Source organism: Didymosphaeria variabile (genome assembly GCF_027946475.1).
Source record: "Didymosphaeria variabile strain IMI 356815 chromosome Unknown scaffold_2, whole genome shotgun sequence".
NCBI lineage: Eukaryota > Fungi > Ascomycota > Dothideomycetes > Pleosporales > Didymosphaeriaceae > Didymosphaeria > Didymosphaeria variabile.
Genome location: NW_026611621.1, coordinates 3385126 through 3408006, shown reverse-complemented (window position 1 = coordinate 3408006; position 22881 = coordinate 3385126). Strand labels below are relative to the sequence as shown.

Genomic DNA, 22881 nt, shown 5'->3' with positions numbered 1-22881 from the left:
TTTGCGCAGGTGGTACAGCATCAGCGTGACCAATGTCGATTTTTGGAGATGTTCCGAAGTATGCGGACAATCATCACTACACAGCCTGCCACACACGAACCACATCTTGTTCCAATCGCTCGCGTTGTTTCTTATCGCTGCGTATTCTCCTCGAAGAGGACTGTCACGTCAAATAGACAAACGCCCGTATTCGAACCTCCGGACAGCATTTGGATCGCCTACTTGGACCTGCCACTAGTGATCTCGTTCGCCAGAAGCTGCTTTTTCTCTTCTGCAGCCTCTAACCCGACGAAGATGGCTGACGAGGCAGCCGAAAAGCGGCTCGCCGGCTTGACAAAGCTGTACAACGCGGTGATCCACGGTCATCGGGAAGTCAAGAGTCTGGCAGATGGTAAGCGATTCTTGGAGGCTTTGGCTGTGCAGAAAGACGCGGTCAAGTGTGTGGAAAGCATCGTCGCGTCTACTGGAGGCTTGCCAGCTACTGCCAAGGCGTTTCGCTTTTCTGGGGATAGCGCCTTCCTAAACGGGCCTACGACCTCGGTACTTCGATATCAGGCAGACCCAGCCGTCAAGCAACTGTACGACGGACTTTTCCTACACCGCATCATCGAACAGATTATTCAACCGCCTACCTTTTGGAATGCCTTCGCCGATGCACACCTCTCCCTGGCTCTGTCTGAGGATGCCATCCTCCCCCTTGCATTGCTCCTCGTGGAGATCCTGCACGATCGTTCGGGCGATCTGCCCGATGTAACGAACTTCTTTCTCACTACAAGCACACAATAGGTACATGCGGGCGATACAAAACAAGTTCAAATCATAGCGCACCGTAGACTTTGACCCGATGGCTTAATCGCTCCAAAATCGAGCTCGTTGCGAAACTTCGGCCCCTACCTCACCCCACACTGCTCAACATACCCAAAGCGGCAACACTCCAAACCATGGATTGCAGCGCATAAGTCCCGCCGCGAACCGCGCTGACGGCGGTTCGATCTGGCGGCGGTCGCAGCGTGGCCGCCCACAATCCCGTGCAGAAATCAAGGGGCCTGGATTGCGATTAGTGTCTAGATAGTACTGGCTGTACCTTTGCAAGTGACTGCTAGTCATAAAGCAAGGTGTGGACTTCGTTTTGCCAGAGCAGGTGGTAGGAGAACGGTTCGCATCAAGGAAGCTGCTATCAAAACGATCGCATCTGATAACACTTGCCATCACGGACCAGCCTCTTCTCGGCTGGACTTCGTGGCTGTATCACCTTCTGCGCACTGGACGATGAAATCACAACTACAGCAGAGTCGCTGGTTGAGCCTCGTCGAACTCTGATTACGTCTTGAAGATGATGCAGCCTGCGTAAAATACCCAATCGGGCAGTAGATTTGGCCCGTCGATCGAGGTGTCTATGACACCAAGGGCACGGGGGTCTTCGTCCTGTTTACTGCTCCGACGTCTCACTGGCGATCGCGATGGAGCAATCCCACAACCACCGCCCAGTCAATGCACCCGTCACAGGGCATCACATATCGCATCATAGCATCGTCGGGCCAAAAGATTCGTTTCACGCACGAGCCATGCGAATCATAGATTCTTCATACCTATGGTACTGAAAAGAGTATTCCCATGGCGTGCCTTCTCGCGCGCACTGCTGCCTGCTTTCCTCTCTCCTTTCCTACGCTCCAACACCAGCAGCAACAAAACGTAGTCGTTCTATCCAATGAGCGTGTATAGCCGTAGCAATCATAATCATAACCCCAAAGTGATATGAGTCAAACAAGGAAAGGAAAAAGGTATCATGAATATGGACAGAAAGAAAAGAAGTTGGATCGAACAATGACAACGCCAGGTTGACGGGTTGGCAAGGGTGATCAAGATCGGATTACGACACCCTGCCTCCGGGTAGTCTTCTGCTCGTACATGTGCTCATCTTCCGATGAACACTCAGAGCTATCGTCGCTGTATCCGCAGCGGGAACCACCGCAGTCGAGCTTGACTCTATCTCCCGAGCGCGTGATGCCGTACCGCTCGCACGTGCAACAGCTACTTCCCGAGGAGACACTTGATGGAGACGACGAGTTGGTGGACCGCGAGGTGAGAGACGGCACGTCCGAGCCGGAGTCATCAGAGTCGAACTCCGATTCGTCGTCTTCCGAAATTGAGGTGGCTGAGGAAGCAGGGCTTATAGTGTGACGTGCGAAGCGGGAGGACAACGCGTCGAGCGTCGCCTTGTCGTACTGTGTTTGGATGACTTCGCGGGTTTGATACGGGCGGTTCGGCTTGGGCGCGACGATCTTGGATGGCGAAATGGAGCGACCCTTGGGGATGGACTGGGAGCTTACGCGGCGCTGTTCGCGACTTGTACCAGAGGAGCGGGAAGATGTGTGGTGCGATGTTGATGAAGATTTGGACGTCTTGCTGGGGATGTCGAGGATGTTGAGCTTGCGGCCAGTGGTGGGCTCTGTGGTGTGGTCTTTGGCTGGGTCGTGCGAGACGTGGTAGCCGTCGATGATATACTGCGGTTGTTAGATCGAGGTCGTGTGCAGCGAAGAGAATGGGAATACGCACGTAGTACCAATACCGCTGGCCCTGCTTCAGAGTCGCTCCCTGGAATTTGAAGCATCCCAACCAGCCACCGCTCTTCTTTGGGTCCTTGGAGAGCGGAAGCTGTCCCGCGTAGTTATCCCACGATCCTAGTAGGTGCACCGTCTTGCAGCCGCTCGACGTACGGAGCGAAAAGTTGAGCTGGATAGCTGCCATTGTAGAGATTGGATCCAACTCTTTCTGTCAATTGGGGAAAGGTTTGCAAATTATGATACTCTTTTTCCTTTGGTCCCGGCCAAGCTAATGGATAGACGTCGGATTGCTGAGTAGAGCGTGAAGAGAGCGTGAAGAAAGCGAGGTTGCGCAATTGCCGGTCGGTCGAAGTGCTGTCTCAAGCACTAAACTGAGGCAGATGGTGATGGCGTCCTGAGCAAGAGAACTGGTATTACGTTGTGTGTTGTGGACCGGCCACAGTATCGAATCGAATTAGCGTAAAAGAACTGTCTCTCCTCTTTCGAGACAAAGACGGTCGTAAATATGCAAAAAGTGAGGTTGGCGGTAAAGATGGTATTATGGGCACCAGGCCGAAGGCGGATGTGTAGTGTAGGAGGGGAAAGAAACGAAGAGAAAAAAAGGGTACAAGGAAACAACGATACACAGCTCTTGGAATTTCACACGCTTGCTGGAGAGAGAACGCTGGATGAGGGGCCGCAAGGCCTTTATTTATCGGGCCCTCGCCGGTTGGCAGGGTGGGATGGGCTTACCGACCGGCATATTGGCTGCACTCGCACTACACAGAGTTCGGAAGAGGTCTCGCTCCTCCCGGGTGCCATTGATTGCTTGTGCAGCTGCATCGCAGGGAGCGGGCAGGGAAGGCGCCGTGGGTTGCAGTCTATCGAATGTAGGCCAGCGCTTGACCGCGATGCGAGAGTGGTGGAGCCCAAGGGTTGTGTAGCCGGGCGTTGGCGAGGAGCACTGCCATTGGCTGCGCTGGGCGGGGTCGTGGAGAGTGGGTCGGCTGTCGTGCACGGTTGCCGAGTGAAAACATGCAGCCAACCACGGCGCCCGAAGCCCACCACTCTGTGATTCCTCGCGAGAGCCTGCAGCCCGCGTCCATCACACTGCAGCAAACCCCCCAAACGAGTCACCAACTGGCCGTTGCGGGTCATATTATGCCGTCTGCGCGTCCCTGCTCCCTGCCGCATTCGCGTCTTTTTGCACTCCCCTCCCTGCTGCATCTGCATTAATTTGCGGCCTTTTCACACCTCCACTAGCCCAGCTGAGCATCGCCTCCAATCGCGTGCGCAGACGGCGGTCATCTGAACACAAAATTCACCAGAGTGGGACTCGGCGCCTAATAGCTCGGTGGCTTGCCGGTGCAACCACCACGACCTGCTGCCTTCGAAGAGTGTGCCCACGGTGCTATCGCGAGCAAGAGATCGCGTGAAAGATAGGCTTGATGATGTGCAGCACAGTTGTGAAGGGAGCATGACGACTTCTCTAGGGGGATCCAAGGGCACAGCGGCTCGAGCAACCCAGCCATTCGAGCGGCCAACGTTGCGACGCCGTGACATGATTATGAACCCTGGCTGGACGAAGAACCACCGTGGAAGCCCACATCAGGCTCCCTTTGCAATATCGCGGCACCGTGGCCGAAACCTAAAAGTCTCACGGTCCTTCCTGCTCGCTGGTCTCACTCAATGTTTGCTGCCTAGGGAGACGTTGCTCAAGTCCAGTAGAACTCGTACGTGACTGAATCGTACTTCCTGGTATACTGTTGTTGATTCGTTCACCAAGATGACCTTCCAGCCCCCAATTTATCGGCAGTGGAGCTCGATCGGAGATATCTCATGCTTACGCGCCATCCCTGGCCAGTGATCATGCGTACTCGTTCACGCAACACCATCCAAAAACTTGCTTTAGTGGGTCTCACACCAACCAACGCCCGTAGACTGGAAGGTCCAGCCCAACAAGTTGGCCGTGCTAGAGTAGGGCACCAGGCACCAACGTCATGAGCTCCACCGACTCGTGAAGAGATTAGGTATGCATGTATTCGTACATCGTATCATGGTATGTAACTCAGCTCGAGCTTCGCTTGCACCCTATACTCCGAGCAGAGTATCTAGCTCTTCAGGCGTAAGTGTGCTCTTTCTCCGCTTGGGTCGCCCACCGATACGAGTCTTCATTGGCGACGACCGACTTGGCCGCCTCTGCTTTCGCTCTCGCTCCACACCTTCAGCATCATGCCTTTCTTTCTTGGCCGACCTGACCTGCAATGCTTCGGCAGTAGCGGCTGCTGCCGCCTCCGCCTGCGCGACTTTGAGCTTATCCTGCACGGTCAGCTTGGGCGACGGTTCGTCTGGGTGCGCATGTGGGCTCGAGTGCCGCTTCTTTGCCTGCCAGTCTTCGTTAGAAGCGAGAGCGGTTATTGCGTCGAGTGTTGAGAATGAGGGAGAGGAAGAGAATGTGTCTTTGCTCGCCAGTTTGCAGAGCTTGTCCACAATGAGGTCGCAACGTACGCTACGAGGTGGCCGTTCATCCTTGCTTATCGACCGGGATGTGCGCTCATCAGAACGGGATGTTGGGCGCGTGGGCTTTTCCACACCGACAAGGTTGAGCTCGGATGCCTCTGTGTTCTCGTCCTCCACCTGAGAAGGTGTGTTGGGGATCGACGCTGAGAATGCGACTTTGCGGGGCGATCTAGAGGGTGATTTGGGATTGCCGTTGGTCAACTTAAGCGCTGCAGGATTTGGTTGCAGCTTCAAGTTGAATATCTCTGAGGCCGGTGTCTTTTCGCGTAATGGCGCCTCTAGAAATGGTGGATCTTGGGGTTCATCTGCATCCTCTGCTTCATCTACATCCTCGTCGAAGACAGAGCTCGTGCCCTCCTCTTCAAAGTCTTCTTCATCGTCCTCTGCGATCAAGGACATGTCCTCCCTGTTTACTGACTCCAGTCCCAGGCCCAGACCAAGACCCATCTTGAGCTCGTCGAGGTTAATTGTATCTCCTCCACTAGCCATGCGTCTTCTCCATGTCTCCATCAGCATGAAAGCTTCCCTTAGTCTGGTCTCCATCTTCTCCCAGCCTGCTCTCAGCCTATGTATCTCCTCTTCTCGCGACTCTACCTCATCGATGGACACGAAATTGGGGTTCGTCAGAAGGTGCTTTAGATTCTCCAGCAGCGTGTCTAATTCGGTAGCCAATGCCTCGTAGCTTGTGGGTAGCGCGTGAAGCATCCCTTGTGATGTCCTGTCCTCCTCCTCTTTGATGACCGACAAATCCTCGCCTTCGTTTCGTTCTTCTGGTATGCCTTGTAGCTCCTTGAGGGTAGTGATGGCTGTCCTCACCAAACCAATCAGGTTGTCGTTCTCATCGCTCAGAGTCTGGCTAAGTTGCGTAAGGAACTCGGTCGTTTCTTGCTTTAGACTGTATTGAGGGTCATCGACATTGGGCGCATCGTCACGCATACTGGATGTCAGCCCTCCCGCGCCTGTAATGCCAGGATTGATCGTAATGCTCGCGCCGACTAGACCTGTCTTGTTCCCACGCTGCTGGCTGGTCAAATGCGTCTTCAACCGCTGTATTTGGACCTCACGTTTTCGTATATCATTCGCGCAGCTAGTTCGCACTTGTTGAACTGTAGTCTTGAGTCGCACCATCTCTTCGCGTAGACTGCGGGCAGACGATTCGGCGGTTCGGAGGGCAGCGCGTGCAGAGCGCTCTTGCGATTGAGCGAGGGAAACTTGTCGCGCCAGGTCTGCATTCTTCGTCTGGAGCCTCTCGATGGCGAGCGTCTGGCGCGTAGCTTCGCTGCGCAGGTTTCGAAGGGTGCCGGCAACTGTCTCTCGCTGTTCTTGATCACGCTGCAAAGACGATGCATAAGCAACAGGCAAACGTAAATTATCCATACAAGAACTTACGTCTCGCTTCAACAACAGATCGTGCACCAGGTTGATTATCTGGGCCATTGTGACTTCCTTCCCTCCCTCTCCTCGTGACGGATGCGCAAACTGTATTTTCTTGCCATCGCGTAGTAAGCCGCGTGCGAGTAGTAAATTGTTGATGTATTCGGAAGCCGTCTTTAGGTTGAAGGTGCCCTCCATCGCGGCGTTGGAGTGTCGTGAGATCGGAAGTTGTTGCGACTCTCAAACGGCGTTTCGCGAGAGAACGTGTAAACAAGACTCCGGATCGGGTCTAGTGCGCTTACCGTTCCGAAAGCTCGGGATGACCCTCGACATACACCCAGCTTCTGGAAGCTATCAACTTCGCAGTACGAAAAACTCAATGAACGCTCTTCGAGTGTGCTGAAACCGCTACACCCTGCTATGCCATCCATTCCGGAGTTTGGCGAATCCCTTGGACCTCCGCTGCAACCCAGCGCCGTACTCATGGCTTCCTTCAACGCAGAGCATCAGACGGAAGGCTCGCTTTCCTCATTGAACCTTCATTGCACCGGTACGATCAGTTATGTATCAACATCATACGCTAGGAAAGTATTCAGTTCTTGTCTTGACGTCACCACCGCTAGTTCCGAGTAAGGAATATACAAATGCGCGCTTGCATGTCGTTCTAGCGGGCCATTTCCGCCGATTAAATGGACTTCGAAAATGTCTGGCTAGGAAGCTCGTTCCCATTCCCACCACCCGCGATGAGAGTAAGCGAGGATTGGTTGGACTCGTCTAAACGCCAACGAGGATGGACCGTAGCAGATCGCTGCGGCGGACTTCATGGCGGGGACAGCTTTCAGGTTAACGCTATGCTATGCATGCGGATATCCAACGAATTCACAAAGACGATGGGATATGACACAGCAATGTGGAATACAGCGCCTGGGGGAAACCGAATACTTCATTTACGCATCCCCCACTCGCCCCTTGACCGTGTTGTTCCCATCCCTACCTTCACTTCTCCAGAGTCGCAGGTTTCGCAAACAGATCGGTTGTCTACCTGAACAAGCCTCCGAATCTGCCCCAAGGGATGTTCGTCCGTGCCGACAACATCTACAAAACTCCAGCCAGTCTCAAGCATCTACTCTGTTCAGCGCATCTTCGCTATCAGAGATATCAACCTAGTCTCCGCTTGCCGCGCGCTTTTCCCAGGCACGGCATCGTCTACATCTTCATCAGCTTGTACCAATACGGTAGCGACTCACGCGGACGGGACTCCGCATCAGCCACCGCAGTCTTCACCATTATCAGCTATTCGTCTCTGGAAGGATAGTCATCGTAGGCTTTCCGTTCTCTAATAATATGTATAGACTGGACTTTAAGCATCATAGATTAACAAGCGCATGGCTGGTGACCGCGCCGCGTCTGTTCCACGTCTACGGCACGAGGATAAGGGCGAAGAGCAAGTACGCTGTATCGCAGGAGTAATATCAGATTTATGGTTTTCTGCCGGTGCTACTGGCCTGCTGATTTTGCTGGGATGATCACTTCAACATCGCATCCTTCACAGTGACCCACTCGTTCTCCGGCATTCTCTGAAATACCTCGAACTCAACAGGCTTCAACCACATCGGCTTCGTAGTTGTCTGATACTCTTTGTAGTACTCTTTCGGAATCTGCACCTGTGCTATTGTCAGCATTTCCATCGAATACCGGCCCTGCCAACATTCTTCCCCGTTGTGCCCTCTCACATTATCTATAACGTGCGGTACGGTAAAGCGTCTTCAACTAGTACTGAATCTCTATGAGTCGAGGTAGAGCTTACATTCATTAACCACTCCACACTCGCGTTCCAGTTTTCGACGAACTTGATCCTGCCAGGTGTATCGGGCGATTGGTAGACCTCGAAGAAGACACACTCGGGCTCTGCAGTCACGGCGTCGTAGGCCGGCTTGAGGGCTTTCAAGAAGGCGGATATGTTGGAGGGGTCGATGTGGAATATTACGTGGAGGGAGATGCGAGAGGGAGGACCGGTGTAGGGTTGAGTCATGGTGAAGGTAGGGAGATTAGGGAGTGTTTGAGTGCGGGGTGTCTCAAATGCTTGAGTACCCTGTAAGGTTGAAGGTTGAAGAAGGTCGGAAGACCGAAGGTAACACTCCCTATCGATTACTGAGTGACTCAGCGCACGTAGGATCAGCGGTTTGGGGGGCCTGTGTCTGTGGCGACACTTGAGAATGCCCCGCTTGGACGCATGAAGATTAGTTGCTCTACATCGCGGTAACCTAAGTTGACAGAACACTGCTAGAATATCTCTACGGGACCTCTCCGATGGCAACTGAATGCGCCGATTGCTAAACCAGATATTATTTTGCGACAACTAATTGATAGCCTAGATAACGTAAAGCATAAAGTCGTAATATAAGACAAGAAATGGGAAAGAATCCTCGTCGCTAGGATACATAGTTATGCCTATTTCAAAATACTATTCGCAGAGTCTTGCTTCCAAGCAAGCAAGAGCTACGTGCTTAGAAGGTCGGCATACCATGTACCGCGGACGAGCAACGTATTAAACCTCTTTGCTCCGGGTGTTCTCAAGCTGCGAATTCTCGAAGGACCTTGCGCATTATATGCAAAAAAAAGTTGGCGCAGATTTTCTGCAAAACCTGTGACCGCTGGTCCTAAGACTTTTGTTTATGTCTCATGTCGAGGTTGATTTTGGATGTGAATGAGTGGAAATTGGGATAATGCGGTTAGTGCAGGTGCGACAAAACCCTAAGGCGAAGAGGAACGAACATTGCCAACGTTCCTGACTCAAGCTATTACACAAAATTCCCAAGACAAAGTTATAGGATATAACACGTTCGCCTTCGGTAGCAACATCCCCCGAAACCCGGAAACCGGGACGATGAGCTTTTATCATATGTACCATACCATTGGTACTTGGCCCTATGACATGAGAAGAGTATATAATCACCAAGGCCCTTCGACCGACATTGCAGCACCAATTTCTCCGCGTCCAAAACCGAGAATCGAAGGCGCGTTCCTTAACCTGGAGAAACACGATGATCGTCGCTCGCTCCAAGATGCGGAGCCCCGCGCCGTTCCTGGATTCGGGGTAATTGCGCCCGGAACCGTCTTGGCTCGTGTTCATATAAGAAAACTTCCCATATTACAATTGAGAAGGTACCTCTTGCCACTGAGGACGCATCTCGTGTAAGGGTAATCGGACAATGTATGTTTCATGGCTGTCGAGCCAATTGTTGCTGGCTGCTGGGCTAGCGAGCGCGAAATGGATCGTTCCGGGCGCACGATGGAGCGATACTGATGGGAACTTGGTCAATGCACATGCTGGGTGCGTGACGGTGGACGAAGACTCGGGCAAGTTCTTCTTGTTCGGCGAGTACAAAGTTCAAGGGCAGGTTGAGGGTGGTGGAGTGGCTGTCTACAGCTCCGACGATTTGGCGACTTGGGAATCGCATGGGTTGGCTTTGAGTATGTGAGAGCTGGTCTGCTGAATTTGTGTGTGATATTAAGTAAAAACCAGAGCCCGAAGAAGGACACCCGTACCTCGACCCGAAAATGATCATCCAAAGACCAAAGGTCATATACAGCGATGCCACCGAGAAATACCAAGTATGTGACCATGCGCATTCGCAAGAACAGTACACTGACAGGAAAAGATGTTCTGGCACGCCGACAACTCCACCTACGGGCTGCTCTTACAAGGCTTCGCCCAAGCCGACAACATCACCGGTCCGTACAGCTTTGTAGACGCAACCTCCCCGCTAGGAAACTGGTCCCAAGACTTCGGCCTCTTCACCGACTACAAAGACGGTCGCTCCTACGCCCTCTACTCCAACGGAGACCGGAAAGAAGCCCGCGATGTCTACCTCACAAGCTATAATGACAACAAAACCGCCCTCGATTCGGTCGTCCACCGCTTCGACAAGTTTGACCTTGAGGCACCTACTATCATCCAAACAGAGAAAAGCTACTTCGCCCTCATGAGTCACAAAACTGGCTACCGCCCCAATAACGTCGTCGCTTTCCGCGCAGACAAGCTCTCCGGGCCATGGTCCCAACCCTTCATCGTCGCACCCCTCAACACACGCACTTTCAACTCGCAATCCGGCTTCAGCTTGCGCATCAAAGGCCGCAAGCAAACCACCTACCTTTACCTTGGCGACCAATGGGACTCCAATTCCCTCTGGGAGTCGCGATACATATGGCTGCCCGTCTCAATCAATGAGCAGAAGAAGTCGCTGCAGCTAGAATGGTACGACATCTACGATCTCAACGTCAAGACCGGCGAGTATCGTGAAGTAAAGGGGACCATCTATCAAGCGCCGTCGGCAAAGACAGCAGGCAGTGCGTTCAAACAGGAAGCCACCTTCAGCGACACCGGCTCCCTCCTAACCGGCATCTACGGCAACGATTCCACCGTAACATTCTCCAATGTGCAGGGCAACGGCGCGAAGGACGGCCAGTGGGTCAGCTTCTACTACCAGAACACGGACGACATGGGCTTCGGGGACCAACCGGGGGGCACGCCGGACCGGATCGGCGGAGCCTGGCAGCTGAGGAGGATTGCGAGCGTTGTCTTGAACGGAGACACGCAGAATGTGGAGTCGCTGTACCAAAGAGACACGCACAAAGGGATAATTCTTAGTACGCCGTTGAAGCTGAAGTTGAAGAAGGGAACCAACGAGATCAAGATTGGAGGGTTGAGCAATGGCTTTGATGTGAAGGGCGCGGATATAGAGAAGATCGTGGTGTATCCACCTGAGGGGTAGACAGTGTGTAGGTCTGTAGGGTTGTTGTATCCAACAATACGCCGCGCGAGAAGCAACGCCATCTATCTCAACATATTCACGCACGAACACTAACTGTTCACGTCGACATGCTGCTCAATACAGGCGCACAGCAGTAATATATGCACTGACTATACAATGTTGGTGCTCGGATTGTTGTACCACTCCATCTCGCATCGCGAGCGAGGCGCAGATGATACATATAGGGTTCCCAATACTTTTGTCAACCAAGCCTACCATGTACATGTACGCACTCAGCCCAGCGCAACGACGCAGCATCGGACGCGTACAGGAGGTGCTTGCAAATGCAGAGAACCCTTTTAAGTTTAACGTTCGCAGTAGCTGATGGGGTTGTGGTATTTGTATCTACTACACCCAATATGAGGTGGAGGGCGAAATCGACGGGGCGTGCCAGACTCCCCGTTCATCTGCCCCGGAGGAGTGGCCCCGCTTTTACAAGCTCATTGTCGGGTTGAACAATAGATCACGCTACCTGTAATAGAGCGTTAGTAATTTCTAACACTCCCTTGTAGAGTCCGTGCGCGGCTTATGGACTCGATCGACAGCGACCTCATTGGTAGAGAGTACCATAGGTAGGTACTCACGATTTATAACACTGGACTTACAACGCACCCCGTCTTGGCCACCCGATTTGTATATAAAAAAGAGTATCGCAGCCTTTGATGTTACTTAGAAACTCCAGGGCTTCCTTATCTCTCCTTCTTTCTGGATATATACTGCGCTCTTGAATTCTGATCAACATGGCTTCCGAGATCGACCTAGCCCATACTTTTTTGCTCTCTCCGACAAGTCTTGGGTTGTGCTTGGTTGCGGCATTGGTAGGGGTCTTGCTGGTGCACTATATCACAAGGCCCATTTTGAGTCCTCTTCGTTCAGTACCTGGGCCTTTTGCCTCCCGTCTATCTCGTCTTTGGTATTTGCGTCAGGTTTGGCGCGGTGACTGGCACAAGGTGATTGTAAAGCAACACCGCAAGTATGGTATGTCCCTCAGTTATTTTTCGATGTATATCTCAATTGGGAAGGAAATTTGATGTAGATCACGCTACTGACTGAAAGGTTAAGGGCCCATTGTCCGGATAGCACCGAATCACTATTCCATCGACGATCCATCTGCTGTGCAAATCCTCTACGGCGCTAGATCTACTTTCGCCAAGGGAGAATGGTACTCCGTCAGTGCGAGTCCCGACATGCCCATTCGCGACGTCTTCACGGAACTGGATGCGAAAAAGCACGCTACACATCGGCGTCAAATTGCTCAATTCTACTCTATAAAGACACTACGGAAGATGGAGGACGCGGTAGATGAATGCATCAAAGAGTTCGATCAAAGGCTCTCAGAGATCTCTCGGTAAGGACGCAGCTGGAAACTTTGGATTTGTCAATCAATTGACCTTAACACAGTTCCGGCGAAGTGATTGATTTGCAGTGGTGGGTTCAGTGCTACGCTTTTGACGTAATAGGCGCCATAACTGTTCGCAAGCACCACTCTCACTCAACAGTGAATAACAAGGAGAGCACACGTCTGACCAAATATTGCAGGTTGCCAAGCGTTTCGGGTTCCTAAAAAAGGGGGAAGATTGTATGAACATGATCTCCAACATCCACCAAAGTCTTCTATACGTTGCCCGGATTGGCGTGTACCCGGAATGGCACCGAGTCATCTTCAAGCTGTCCAGTTTCTTTGGCAACAGCGGCTTCGCGGCGGTCATGGATTTCGCAGGAAAGCAAATCCAAGAACGGCTATCGAAATGGCAAGATGAAGAGACCGGAGAGAGTGGAGACGATTTCTTGACTAGTGTGCTGCGGCTGCACCGCGAGGACCCAGCCAAGTTTCCCATGGAGAAGGTCTTCTTGACTTGCCTTCAGAACATCGGAGCTGGTACAGATACGACAAGCATCAGCCTGAGCGCCATCTTATGGAACGTAATAATGGACCGCAGAGTTCTCGCTAAGGCAAATTTATTTCTTCCTCCCCGTCCTGCAGTACCATGTCTGACAATAGCACGACAGTTGCGCGCCGAGATTGACGAGAAAACGGCTGACGGCCAGCTTTCGGACCCTCCAACGTTTGCAGAGACCCAGACCATGCCATATTTCCAAGCCGTCATTTTGGAAGGTCTGAGGATCCACCCGGCTGCTGCTTTCCCCCTGGTTAGAATTGTGCCAAAGGGAGGTGCCCATATCGCTGGGCGATTCTTCCCGGAAGGAGTGAGTAGCACGTGCAGAGACGTTTACGACATGTTGAGTCTTCCGGTAGAGATTTCTAATCGAGTTTGAAGGTGTCCGTCGGAATCAACTGTTGGGTTGCACACGCCAACCAAGCCGTCTTCGGTGAGGACGCCGATCAATTCAGACCGGAGAGGTGGCTCGCCGACAAGGAGACCGTCTCCGCCATGAACAGATATTGGATCCCTGTAAGTGAATCGCACTTTCTGCAGAGAACCACAATCGTTGGGATACGATCTCTGATCTGATTGCAGTTCGGTCACGGTTCTAGGACTTGCTTAGGCAAGAATATCAGTCCGATGGAGATTTCGAAGGCTGTGCCACAGCTGCTGCGAAAGTATGATTTTGAACGCGCAGATGCGAATGCGGAGCTTGAGTGCGAATATGTGTGCTTCGTCAAGCAAAAGAACATGAAGTTCAAGATAATCCGACGAGAAGTCTGATATCTTCGCATCTTCTAGCAATAGATTGATAGTTGAGTGCCCTTCGGTCTGGCGAAGCACACGCGCATATAGTAAGAGTCACTGCTTCGAGGCAGAGCATGTTGGTATATAATTCCCGAAAAATTGGTTCGTGTTCCAACCTTCACGGCCATAACAACCTCTTGCTCCGCCAACATAGAACCATCTCAACGACGTCCAGTAGCAAATCATCCGGATCTTTAGCTTTCGCTCCGACGCAGAGTTCCGACGAGGCGGTTCCTTGTGCCTTGAGGAACGAAGAGACGAAAGGGCCTACACCGTCGGAGGCTATTGGGTGTAGTAGTGAACTATGTGAATACGCGAGCGCGCGGGTAGGCCTGAAACCCGCGCAGCCTCAGCACAAGCCTCAGACACACTAAGCTGCCTCAGAGGCCTGCCTCAGTGTTTGGGCGCGCAAATCATAGGAGACGGAATTCATGCGACAATCAAGGTTGCGAAAGCGAATCATTAGGATCTTCACGATGGTCTTCAAGAGGGGCAGCGAATCAATAGTATTCCAATGTTTTTGCTTGATTTGGTGTTGTATTGCTACATAGCTAGCGAGTGCAATACTCGCTGCTTTGGTCAGATTACCATGCGTAGTTAAAAAGCATAATCGTGAGAAAGTTGCGTCGCGATGCGTCTTTATCCAGTCCGATAGTCAGGTCAGGTCATGCATCCCAAACGCCTCCGCGCACTTTGCGCGGGAAATAGGTAGATGAGAAAAATGGTATCAGTCGCTCAATGGTGCCCGCCGCGTGATAATCATCGACTGCGAAGTGAAGTCTGTTGGGTGGGTCTATACACCACGACGCGTCGAGCCACGCTTGGGGAGGGTCCATGGCTCGGGGCAGACAACCTTTTGCATGTCAGTATGGGATGCAAGATGTAATGCTGGATGAGAACGTACCTCGCCTTCGCTGTAGGCCCAGAAGTATGCCATCATGCCGATGATGTAGTAAAGACCGGCGTTGGTGCCTTGGTAAATCAAGAGCGCGACGAGAGCGCTGATGGGATAGATGATCAGGCGGGCTTCGATGGATCGGTGTAGGCCAGAGCCGGCGAGGAAACCAACGGGCCCACTCCCACGCCAGTCCCACCACGCCCATGATGATGTTGATGATCTGAAGCGCGGGAACAGGCTTGACGGCGCCATCGAGGTTCTTTGTCAAGAAATCCCAGAAGATCTTGGGCCAGAAGAAGGCCTCAATCGCTGCAGCTATCTGGTCTGTCACGCAGTCAGTAATGGCGAAGTGCCGAATTGACTTCTCAGGAACACGCACAGGCAGCGGCGGTCAGGACGATGAGGCGCGCCCAATGATTCTTAATTAACTTTCCCATGGCTCCGAGGTTCGCAAAAGGTATTAAAAGAAAGGACGAGTTGCAAGACCGACCCGGCGGCAGAAGGCGAAGAGAACGGAAAGGTAAACGACTGTATCGCGCAGCGAGCTACCAGTAGCTACAGACCAGAGAGCAACTGGCAGCCCAGGGCGGGTCTAGGGTTTTGTTATACCAGGCGTCGAGGCGTTCGTCGGTCACGGGCAGGCGGTTCAGGCTTAGTGTCGTCCAAGCGGCGATGGGATGAGACTCAGGCACGGGAAGGGACGATTGCGGGCTGAGGCTGTCCTGCGACGGTGGAGCAGAGGGCTCAGGCAGTGTTCGAGGCAGAAAGGGTGCGGTTATGCTACGGGTGGTGTATCACGACGATGGATGGGGAGGGCAGGACGGCCGTAAATGCAAAGACATGTCATGCGCTGGGGCAGCCCGAGCTGGGATGCGCTGCCCTCTAGCCGCTGCCGGGCCCCGCCGCGTAGAGTGAATGGGGCTGATTGGCCGTGGCGGGGGGCGCTGATGCGTGTCTTGTGCCACGGCGGGCGCATCCCTGCCTCTCGCCTGCAGCCACCAGCACCGGCCTGAAGCCGCAACCTGCACGCCGCCAGTGAGCGTCGCCGTGCTCGCCCTTGGCTGCGAGTGCGAATCCATACTGAGTCCATGGGCATACCGCAGCGTCACGTGGCGGCGGGGCCAAGCAGATGCCGTGGTGCGAGATGGCTCGGTAGTCGCGCGTCGACGTCTGGTTCGTCGGTGCATCTTCCATCGCATTTCCAAGACGCGCAGTCGAGACCCGCTGGAATGCTCATCCCACGTGCAGCCACGAGAACCTTGGAAGACGTTGGATGATGCCATGGCTGGCAAGATGCGGTGAATGACCTCCACAGTCCACCATGCCCAAAGCCGCCATGGGCCCGTGCCGGATGCCTCAGTCCCGGTTTAAGAAACGCCTCAGGATACACAAATGCCTCCCCGGCGCGGCAGAAGCAGACCAGGCAGGTCATTGCAGGATCATCAAACAACATCGTACGACAACGTTTACATCAGAAGCTGCAGGCCCGGGAAGCCGCCTCCGGATGCTGGATGCTCAGGCATGAAGCTGGCGTCGACGCCCGCGACAGCGATCCACCAGAAGCTTGACAGGTGCTGTCAAAACAATATGGGCTGATACTGAGCGAGTCTCGTATGACTTTGTTTGCTGCAACGGCTGTCAAGCTTTCAACGCCAAGGTTGCGGACGCGCCAGGTTGGGGTATGCATCTGTCTGCGAGGTGCGAGCGACGGATGCCCCAAACAATGGCCTGAGGTTGTTTTCAGACCGCAGCCGTCGGAGAGGGAGTGGCTTTCTGGAAGGCCCGCAATGCTGATATCACACTGCCATTGCCCTTCCCGATCGGGCAGTGCACGATACACCCTCGGCCCGTTCGAGTCCGTCTGCGCTCTCGTTGAACCATGCACGACTCGGCAGCGCAGGATTCGAGCCTCGGTGAGATCTTTGTCGCACAGCATCTGCCCGCTGCAGCCGATCGAGGAGGCTCAGAGGGCACCCGACAGCCGAGACAACTGGTGCTCGCAGCTCGCCACAAGCATCGCCATCACAGCCCTAACGCAAAGCCCCACTCGCGATGCCTTTCCATTCACACGGTAGCTCGACTACCACAGCACTGTGTAGATACCGCGTGGCCGCGGTGGGACCTGGACGCAGTCGTCGATGGGCGCTCACCGTCTGGCTCGCCCGCTGCGGGGGGTCTAGTGCAGGGTCCTGAGCGGTTACAAGCCCACGCACATTGGCTCACACGGTGACGCCACGCCCGGCGTCCAGCCCCCTCCAAAGTCGTGCTGCCAACCACAGCCTGCACACGCCCTGAGAATATCCATCCTGTACGCGACTTCACGCCTCGGCGCCTCCAGCAAATGTTACCCAGCAGCCTCTCGATTGCTGCACCTTGCATGTGGATCCACTCCAAGACACCGCTGTCCCTCGCCAGCGTCGTGGCGCCTCTGCGCAATGCTGCACATAATCTAGCTTCACTTCTTCCACCTCCGTCGCATACACTGCTGTTGCTTGACAATTGCTGTTGGAAGCACATTGCCCTCTGTGCTTCTCTCCATTTGCGCGCGCCACGTCTTCCCTCACGTCACCTTGTCCGAGCTCCAACGTGAACTGTCTCAGCGAACCCCTGCGTATCATCGAACCGCCTCTCGCTCACGGCGACAAGCCCAAGTCCCCCAGCACAGAGCAGCTGTCAAGACGACATCGGCGGGTCAGGCACGCAACAAGATTGTGAAGAACGTGTCCAAAAACCCGCTGTAGAATTGATTGTACCGTCGTCGAACGCGGACCCAACGATTACATTGAACACCACCCGTGCTTCCCGCGCGCTTTGCCGCATAACCGTGCATACTCCAGGGTGAACGGCCCTCTCTTCCCCCATCAGTCAATCCCGCTACAAGGAAAAATGGTTCTGTGCCTGTCGCTTCAGGTTTGAGACGTTCCTCATACATTAGGCACACATCGCATAGGTGCACACCCCAACAACACACTCGGGAAGCCATCGCACCTGCCGAGCCATTCCAGGTTTCGTGCCGCTTCATCTCTGCCTGGATCGCCATCCCTATTCTGGAGGCTGCAAATTGTAATCCACCTTATTGCATCTTGTATGCAGCAAACCATCAGGGCTTCGGTTTGAGCCACGCCCGTTCCGAACGCGCCTGTTGGTTTCATCACAGCGTGCCGTCCTCCTAAACCGCACTGCTCTTCCGAGATCCACCTGATCTGCGCGACAGCCACTAGCGAGCCCCGAAAGCTTACCCTCTTTAACCCTGGGTGCCCGGAAGCCTTGGTCGTCATCTCTACCTCCGCTCCCTCCTACAACATCCCAACTCCCTCCACCGTCGCTTGACGCCGACATTCTTTTCTTCACTTCGTATCTGGCTGGCCGGTTTGAAGTCGACTGGGTCCCTTGCTCTCCGGTCGACATTCGCTTTTCTACCTCGTACGCTCTTTAATAGCTTGTAATCACCGTTGAACGGCCGGCCCTCTTGGATTGCGATTGATGCTCCGCGCTTGGTGCAGGATATAAGACGTATTATTATCGACACTTGAAAAGTAATCATGGCCGGAGGCGGATCGATTTGGCGCGGCTTCTTCGCGCCAAAGAAGCTGGCGTTCAACTTCTTCTTCTGGGGATTCCACTGGGCGATATTTGGCATAGGATGGTACGTTGCCGTTCACCATGGTCCCTGGGCAAGCACTAACCTACCGCAGGTGGAAACAGGCAGCCGAACCTCGACTTGCACCTTTGAACGCCCTTCAGTTCTCCGTGTGGACGTCTCGTGGTGCGGGTTTGGTGTTGTCAGTAGACACCATGGTCATCGTCATGCCCATGTGCCGAAATATACTACGAATGATTCGACCTAAGATTAGATGGCTACCTCTGGACGAGTCCATGTGGTTCCACCGACAAGTCGCTTACGCTATGGTTTTCTTCACCATCATTCACACCTCGGCGCATTATGTCAAGTACGTATCACCTCGCAGTCTGGCTGCATGTAGCTAATTGTGCCAGCTTCTTCAACGTCGAAAGAACACAAGTTCGTCCGGAGATTGCTCTCGAGATTCACTACACCCAGGCCGGCGGTGTCACTGGCCATCTCATGTTGCTGATGATGCTGCTCATCTACACCACCGCCCACCACAGGATTCGACAGCAGTCGTTCGAAACCTTCTGGTATACCCACCACCTGTTCATTCCATTCCTGCTCGGCATGTATACGCACGCCACTAGTTGCTTCGTGCGTGATACCGCTGCTCCCTTTTCGCCATTCGATCACGACAACTTCTGGGGCCACTGCCTCGGCTATGAAGGCTGGCGATGGGAGCTTGTCGGAGGAGGACTGTACTTGCTCGACCGTCTGTACCGAGAGGTCCGTTGCAGAAGGCAGACCCAGATCGTCAAGGTCGTCCGCCATCCCTATGGTAAGTCAATCGCTAGCGAGTTTCGAGCTGAGACTAACGGTCAACAGATGCTGTTGAGATCCAATTTACTAAGCCCAGCATGAAGTACAAGCCTGGACAGTGGCTCTTCCTCAACTGCCCAGAAGTCAGCTACCACCAGTGGCATCCTTTCACCATTACCTCCTGCCCACAGGACCCGTACATCTCTGTCCACGTGCGCCAGGTTGGTGATTTCACGCGCTCTCTTGCCGATGCTCTCGGTGCGGGTATGTCGCAATCCAAGCTCTACGACGACCTCGACCCTATGGGCATGTACGAGATCGCTCTGCAACACGGCCAGAAGATGCCCGCTCTCCGGATTGATGGGCCTTACGGAGCACCCGCTGAGGACGTTTTCGAGAATGAAATTGCCGTGCTTATCGGTACCGGTATTGGTGTCACTCCCTGGGCCTCCATCCTCAAGTCCATCTACCACATGCGCCTCAGCCCCAACCCGCCTAAGCGTCTCCGCCGTGTCGAGTTCATCTGGGTCTGCAAAGACACATCCTCATTCGAATGGTTCCAGACGCTTCTCTCGTCGCTTGAAGCACAGTCCATGGGCGGCAACGAGAACGAGCAGTTCCTGCGCATCCACACATACCTCACGCAGAAGATCGACTCCAACACAGCGCAAAACATTGTGCTCAACTCAGTTGGCACGGACAAGGATCCCCTCACCGAGCTCAAGTCCCGCACTAACTTTGGACGTCCCGACTTCCAGCGCTTGCTCTGCGGCATGCGCGATGGTATCCTCGATAGAACGTACATTGGCGGCCTCGAGAGCACTCTGCGCACCGACGTCGGTGTGTACTTCTGCGGTCCTAACGTGGCAGCACGTGACATCAAGAGGGCGTGCAAGTCGGCGAAATGCCAGGAGGTCAACTTCAAGTTCTGGAAGGAGCATTTCTAGATGCTATTTACTGTGTACGATGCAGGAAGATAGGGGCGCCAGCCGGACTAGACGGCTGATGGCGAGAGAGTCGGAAACGGAAATACCTACGCTATGGAAATACCTACGCTTTTCCCCTTCGCTTGTGGGAGAGGGTTTGTACGTTTTTTTTTACTTGTATGAACGAGTGTGCTACTTTAGCCTCGTATGTATGTCGCGTATCTTCGCATCAATTGAATCAGTGCTCGCCATGACAATAGCTTGTTGCCTCATTTGTGCTGTGCCATGATGATTGCACATCGCGTCATTGCCTTGACTTCTACCAGCCGACCAAGCTCGAACTCGGACCGCCACGCGACGAAACTCGCAGAGCCGCACATACATGCTGCCTGCATGCCTACCTGCCTGCCTGCCTCAGCCGTGGCCAAGCGCCAAGGTGCCAGTCATGTGTCATGTGTCAAGTGTCGTTCGGGTCTTCTTCCTACCGGTGGCGATACGTGAAACGCCTGCAGGGTTCCAGGGAGGATGGTGGTGTGAGGCTCGTACGGAGGATGGCCTCAGGCCGGGAGGAAGAGTGCCGTGGAGATGTAGTAGATCATCTCCGCGCCGAAGTGATATTGTGTTGTGGGGCTTTTGGCAGATGAGTGGAGAGTGGTGCATGTGTTGTTAGAAAAAAAGGTGGTAAGGCAGGGAGTTATAGGTAGGGGTATGTGAATATCAAAGCGTAGTTGAATAAATGGCGTATCCGATGTGTTGGGTGGCGGATGGGTTTGCAGTGGTGCGGCGTGGTTGATCTTTCATTATTTGCGGATAATGCTCGAGATGTATATTCGGTGTAAAGGACAATTGAGGGCGATTGAAGCGTAGCCTTGTACTCTGGAAACATAGAAACTGAGAATTGCAACTATGAACTACGCTCTTAGTCAACTCTAGTCTGCCAATTGCCACTTTGATTCATTACAATACACCTGAGAGCAGGCCATCTCTGCATGTATCTTTTATATGTTGTGCCTTTAATTCAACGTCCACCAACTATCCCCCCCCCTTCCTTTAGGCAGGCCAACCGTTCAATCCGGCCTTGTTTTATGCTTAGGGCACGACAACACCTTTAAAACATCTGGAGTTCTACACCTATAGCTCGCCTCTATCCCACACAGCAGATTCAAGATTCAAGTCTCGCCCTCTCTTTCTTCCTCCTCCTCCGACATGGCACGTACAACCAATGTCGCCTTCCTGCTACCGTTCTTCGTAGAACCGCTATTCGTGCTATTATCTGAACTCATGTCTAAGTCTCTGGCTCCCGAGTTCACCCGCTTCTTGATTTTCAACATCAAATCGCGACTCATGCTCGGTATCACATGCCTGATACTACTCTCTCTTCAAGGACTGTTGTCTGGGCTGCAAGGAGGGCTAGAGCCTAAGTCAATGACCTCGGAGATCCCCAGCTTCTGGTTTTCCTGGTGTTTCAGAATCATACCGAGATCTTGGAGGAGCTTTGGTACCGTGCTGTCGTCTGTTATGTCCGGATCGACTGGGGCATGGGGCTTCCAAAGATAGGTTTATCTTGGAGGGTTTCTCTGAGCTTCGACTTGGCTTTCGTAACTGTTCTCGATGTCGTTTGAGTAGATACTGAAGGAGTGTTCGCGACAAAGGTCTGAGAACGTTGAACTCTCCCTTGAAGACGTACGATCGGACTCACTCTCCATTGGTCGTTGAGAAGATGGTGGTGGACTTCCATCATCGCTTGGCTTATAGTCGGCATCAGGATCATCTGCAGTCTTGGGTCGGGTGCGTGTTTGCCTTCGGATGAGCGACATGTCGTCGCTGTCGGTGTCGGCCTTTGCATCTTGGGTTCGAAAACGTACACACCTCTGAATTAGAGGTACATCGTCGCTGTCGCTGTCGTTCAGATCATCTGCATGCTTGGTTTGGATGCGTGTATGTCTTCGGACTGGCGGTACGTCATCGCTGTCGCTGTCGTTGCCTACAGCAAACTTCGGTCTAATATTTCGTGATCGGTATGTTGTTATTGCTGCAGTTATCTCAAGTCTCTTCGTAATTTTCTCTGGACATAGCGCTGTTCGTCGGTATCTTTTTAGATGTCTGCGGCGAGAGTGCGCGTGCCTGATCAGCCAACATCGGATGAGAAACCGAACCACTTCAGCATCAGCCGGCCTATCCCAGTATAAACCCCGATATGCTCGGACTTTTGGTGGTTCATATAGATGCTCTCTCGCTTCGGAACCCCATAGCAACGGTCCGTATTCCATGCTGATCGTCCTGGCAATGTCGATAAATGCTGGCTCGTCCCTGAGTTCAAACTTTGTAGGCGCCGATCCAGGTTTAGATGGTTCTTCAGGGCCGTAAATAAGGGATAAAATTTCGCGGACTGTTCGCCGGATATCCAGTGCAAGAGCGTTGACTTTCCCTTTAGTGAATAAAGTCAAGCTCCTGCAAGGCTTGTGCTTCAGTCCAAGGTACTGCACGATATGCCGGATTTGCCACTGACTGATGGGCGCATTGAGGACTTTCGACCGGCCTTCCTTCGTGTATAAAGCTGCAAATGATATGAGTGACGACATGGTGTTCAGAGTCGGGATCGTAGTCTAATTTGGAGATTCAGCAAACGTCAAGAGAGGGATATATATTCTATAAACATGAGATATGTGTAGATATGACTTGACTGTTGCATGACTCCAGAGACTTATTTTATCTTGTGCTTGAGT

At 53.2% G+C, this 22881-nt stretch overlaps 8 protein-coding genes across 8 annotated transcripts; 4 read left to right on the top strand and 4 right to left on the bottom strand.

Moving 5' to 3' along the window:
* Positions 1 to 294: 294 nt before the first annotated feature.
* Positions 295 to 786, top strand: N0V89_002823 (uncharacterized protein; the record flags this gene model as incomplete). The annotated part of the gene is made up of 1 exon (XM_056211629.1): positions 295 to 786. The coding sequence occupies one exon, from the start codon at positions 295 to 297 to the stop codon at positions 784 to 786; it is 492 nt and encodes a 163-aa protein (XP_056075102.1).
* Positions 787 to 1859: 1073 nt separating this feature from the next.
* N0V89_002822 (uncharacterized protein) lies at positions 1860 to 2748 on the bottom strand (the record flags this gene model as incomplete). Its single annotated transcript, XM_056211628.1, has 2 exons — positions 1860 to 2504; positions 2557 to 2748. The coding sequence occupies 2 exons, from the start codon at positions 2746 to 2748 to the stop codon at positions 1860 to 1862; spliced, it is 837 nt and encodes a 278-aa protein (XP_056075101.1).
* Positions 2749 to 4634: 1886 nt separating this feature from the next.
* N0V89_002821 (uncharacterized protein) lies at positions 4635 to 6635 on the bottom strand (the record flags this gene model as incomplete). Its single annotated transcript, XM_056211627.1, has 2 exons — positions 4635 to 6395; positions 6453 to 6635. 2 exons carry the CDS (start codon positions 6633 to 6635, stop codon positions 4635 to 4637), a joined length of 1944 nt encoding a protein of 647 aa, XP_056075100.1.
* A 1328-nt stretch (positions 6636 to 7963) lies between these two features.
* N0V89_002820 (uncharacterized protein) lies at positions 7964 to 8469 on the bottom strand (the record flags this gene model as incomplete). Its single annotated transcript, XM_056211626.1, has 2 exons — positions 7964 to 8101; positions 8245 to 8469. 2 exons carry the CDS (start codon positions 8467 to 8469, stop codon positions 7964 to 7966), a joined length of 363 nt encoding a protein of 120 aa, XP_056075099.1.
* Positions 8470 to 9649: 1180 nt separating this feature from the next.
* Positions 9650 to 11212, top strand: N0V89_002819 (uncharacterized protein; the record flags this gene model as incomplete). The annotated part of the gene is made up of 3 exons (XM_056211625.1): positions 9650 to 9911; positions 9964 to 10052; positions 10100 to 11212. 3 exons carry the CDS (start codon positions 9650 to 9652, stop codon positions 11210 to 11212), a joined length of 1464 nt encoding a protein of 487 aa, XP_056075098.1.
* A 1014-nt stretch (positions 11213 to 12226) lies between these two features.
* N0V89_002818 (uncharacterized protein) lies at positions 12227 to 13920 on the top strand (the record flags this gene model as incomplete). The annotated part of the gene is made up of 6 exons (XM_056211624.1): positions 12227 to 12233; positions 12314 to 12599; positions 12653 to 12683; positions 12791 to 13459; positions 13531 to 13665; positions 13732 to 13920. 6 exons carry the CDS (start codon positions 12227 to 12229, stop codon positions 13918 to 13920), a joined length of 1317 nt encoding a protein of 438 aa, XP_056075097.1.
* An 817-nt stretch (positions 13921 to 14737) lies between these two features.
* On the bottom strand, positions 14738 to 15094 carry N0V89_002817 (uncharacterized protein; the record flags this gene model as incomplete). Its single annotated transcript, XM_056211623.1, has 2 exons — positions 14738 to 14797; positions 14849 to 15094. The coding sequence occupies 2 exons, from the start codon at positions 15092 to 15094 to the stop codon at positions 14738 to 14740; spliced, it is 306 nt and encodes a 101-aa protein (XP_056075096.1).
* A 3290-nt stretch (positions 15095 to 18384) lies between these two features.
* N0V89_002816 (uncharacterized protein) lies at positions 18385 to 20176 on the top strand (the record flags this gene model as incomplete). The annotated part of the gene is made up of 4 exons (XM_056211622.1): positions 18385 to 18488; positions 18538 to 18792; positions 18839 to 19248; positions 19296 to 20176. 4 exons carry the CDS (start codon positions 18385 to 18387, stop codon positions 20174 to 20176), a joined length of 1650 nt encoding a protein of 549 aa, XP_056075095.1.
* Positions 20177 to 22881: the final 2705 nt, after the last annotated feature.